This window comes from Acomys russatus, unplaced genomic scaffold (genome assembly GCF_903995435.1).
Source record: "Acomys russatus unplaced genomic scaffold, mAcoRus1.1, whole genome shotgun sequence".
Classification (NCBI taxonomy): Eukaryota; Metazoa; Chordata; class Mammalia; order Rodentia; family Muridae; genus Acomys; species Acomys russatus.
In genome coordinates, this window is record NW_026131772.1 from 584,616 (window position 1) to 586,454 (window position 1,839).

The 1,839-nt window shown below is 37.4% G+C and overlaps 1 protein-coding gene across 1 annotated transcript; it reads right to left on the minus strand.

Moving 5' to 3' along the window:
* Positions 1 to 263: 263 nt before the first annotated feature.
* Positions 264 to 503, minus strand: LOC127186463 (cytochrome c oxidase subunit NDUFA4-like). The gene has a single exon (XM_051142818.1). The coding sequence runs from the start codon at positions 501 to 503 to the stop codon at positions 264 to 266; it is 240 nt and encodes a 79-aa protein (XP_050998775.1).
* Positions 504 to 1,839: the final 1,336 nt, after the last annotated feature.

Consider the following 1,839-nt stretch of genomic DNA (forward strand, 5'->3'; position numbering starts at 1 on the left):
TTTATATGTGTTGAGCCATTCCTGCATCTCTGGGGTGAAGCCTACTTGATATTGTTGGTTGACTTTCTTAACACTTGGGTTTCTAATTTTGAAAGAGTTACTATTTTTTTCAAGTTTAGAGTTGTATTCGCCAGTGTAATAAACTACAATAAATCAACATGATTTCATGCATTCAGAAAAGTATTCCCTGGTTAAATGGAAAATTGTGCAGATGCCTACTGAAAGACCTTCATTAGAAGCAGATTTATGGTGAGCATCATGGTTTAGAAGTCTTTCTTCACTTTGCTGTAGTCAACATTGACTGAGTGGAACTTGTATTGGTCATTGGGGCACAGTTTGTCCCAAAGCTCTGGGTTCTTCTTCCTGTCCCAGCTGACCTCTGGATTGAACAATGCCAAGTGCATTCCATAGAGTACTGCTCCAGTACCTCCTGCTCCAGTGAATACAAAGAGAGGGATCGAGCTGGGATGCTTCTTGGCTTGCATGAGGATCTGGCAGAGCATGTTTGTGCCAGATGCCTACCTCATCAGAGACAGGACAATAAGAGCAGGAAACAAACTGTACTTACTATTTTTATAGATTAGTTTTTTTTTAATTTTATTGGTATTTTGTTGTTTCCATATTAATTTGTGAGTTGTTTAAAATAAATATGTAAATCCTTTCAGTTCTTTTTAGCTGAGTTGGAGAACATGTTTTACTTTGATATTTGTTTGGTTTTTCAGTCTGTCTTTCTGTCTTTCTCTCTTTTTAAATATCTGAATATAGCCTTCTACCACCTGAATTTCATTTTTCACTATCGCCCATACTTGGCTACTAACTGTAAATATGGAGGTCTTCCATGAAAAGGTTCTGGCCTGCCATTCCCTGTCTCTTTGACTTGTTTTTTGTGTGTAACTATATTCAATTAGGGGGACATGGAGAGACGACTCTGTGGTTAAGGGCACTGTTTGCTCTTCTTGAAATCCTGAGTTCAGTTCCCTGCAATCACATGGTGGCTTGCAACTACCTATAATGTGACCTGATGACGTCTTCTGGCCTGCAGATAGAGTACTCATATGTAAAGGATCGAGATACACCAAAAATCCCTTGGAGAGGGTGCTTTATAGAAAAACTTCGAACAAATAAGCAATGGGTCATCCCTGCATTGAAGATTAACATTCTGACTTGGTAAAGCTTTAATGGTTACATTGTTTCTAAGTATTTCCTGTTTTCTGCACTTTAACAGATGCCATTCCAAGTTCAACTGGGTTTCTCTGTATTAAATTATAAACAATTAACTTGAATCTTTTATGTATTGTGTATTAACTCTTACAAAAATGGTAATGCCCACGAGAGAACTCATTTTACTAATCAGTACTGTGTTCTTTAAAACATAGAATTTAAAATGAATACAGTTTCATTAGTAAAAATGTAAATAAGAGGTTTATAGTAGCCCGGTATCTATTTATATTGTGTTGTACTATAAAGTGTCCTAGGACTGCAGCAGTTTACAGAGTATTTCCTAGCGTTATTCACCTGTGTTTCATCTGTTGTCGCCTGAGTGATGACTGCATTTGATTCCAGGGGCTGCTTCATTGCTAATGGAGACTTAAAGGGGAAATGTTGGCTTACCAAATTTAATTTGCTGATGTAAGCATTTATCTCTCAAAAGAATTCTTTCTCATGTAAGAATTTCAGATATACTCTGTGAATTTAATTGGAGATATCTTTGTGTCTACAAGGCACACGTTTTGCAGAGGTCTGGTTTGAAATGATCGGGCTCACAGCCAAAGAATTTTCTACAGTGGCCTCAAACTCTGGGATGTGATTCAGAGTTTCCTCTGCTGTTCTGAATGTCAG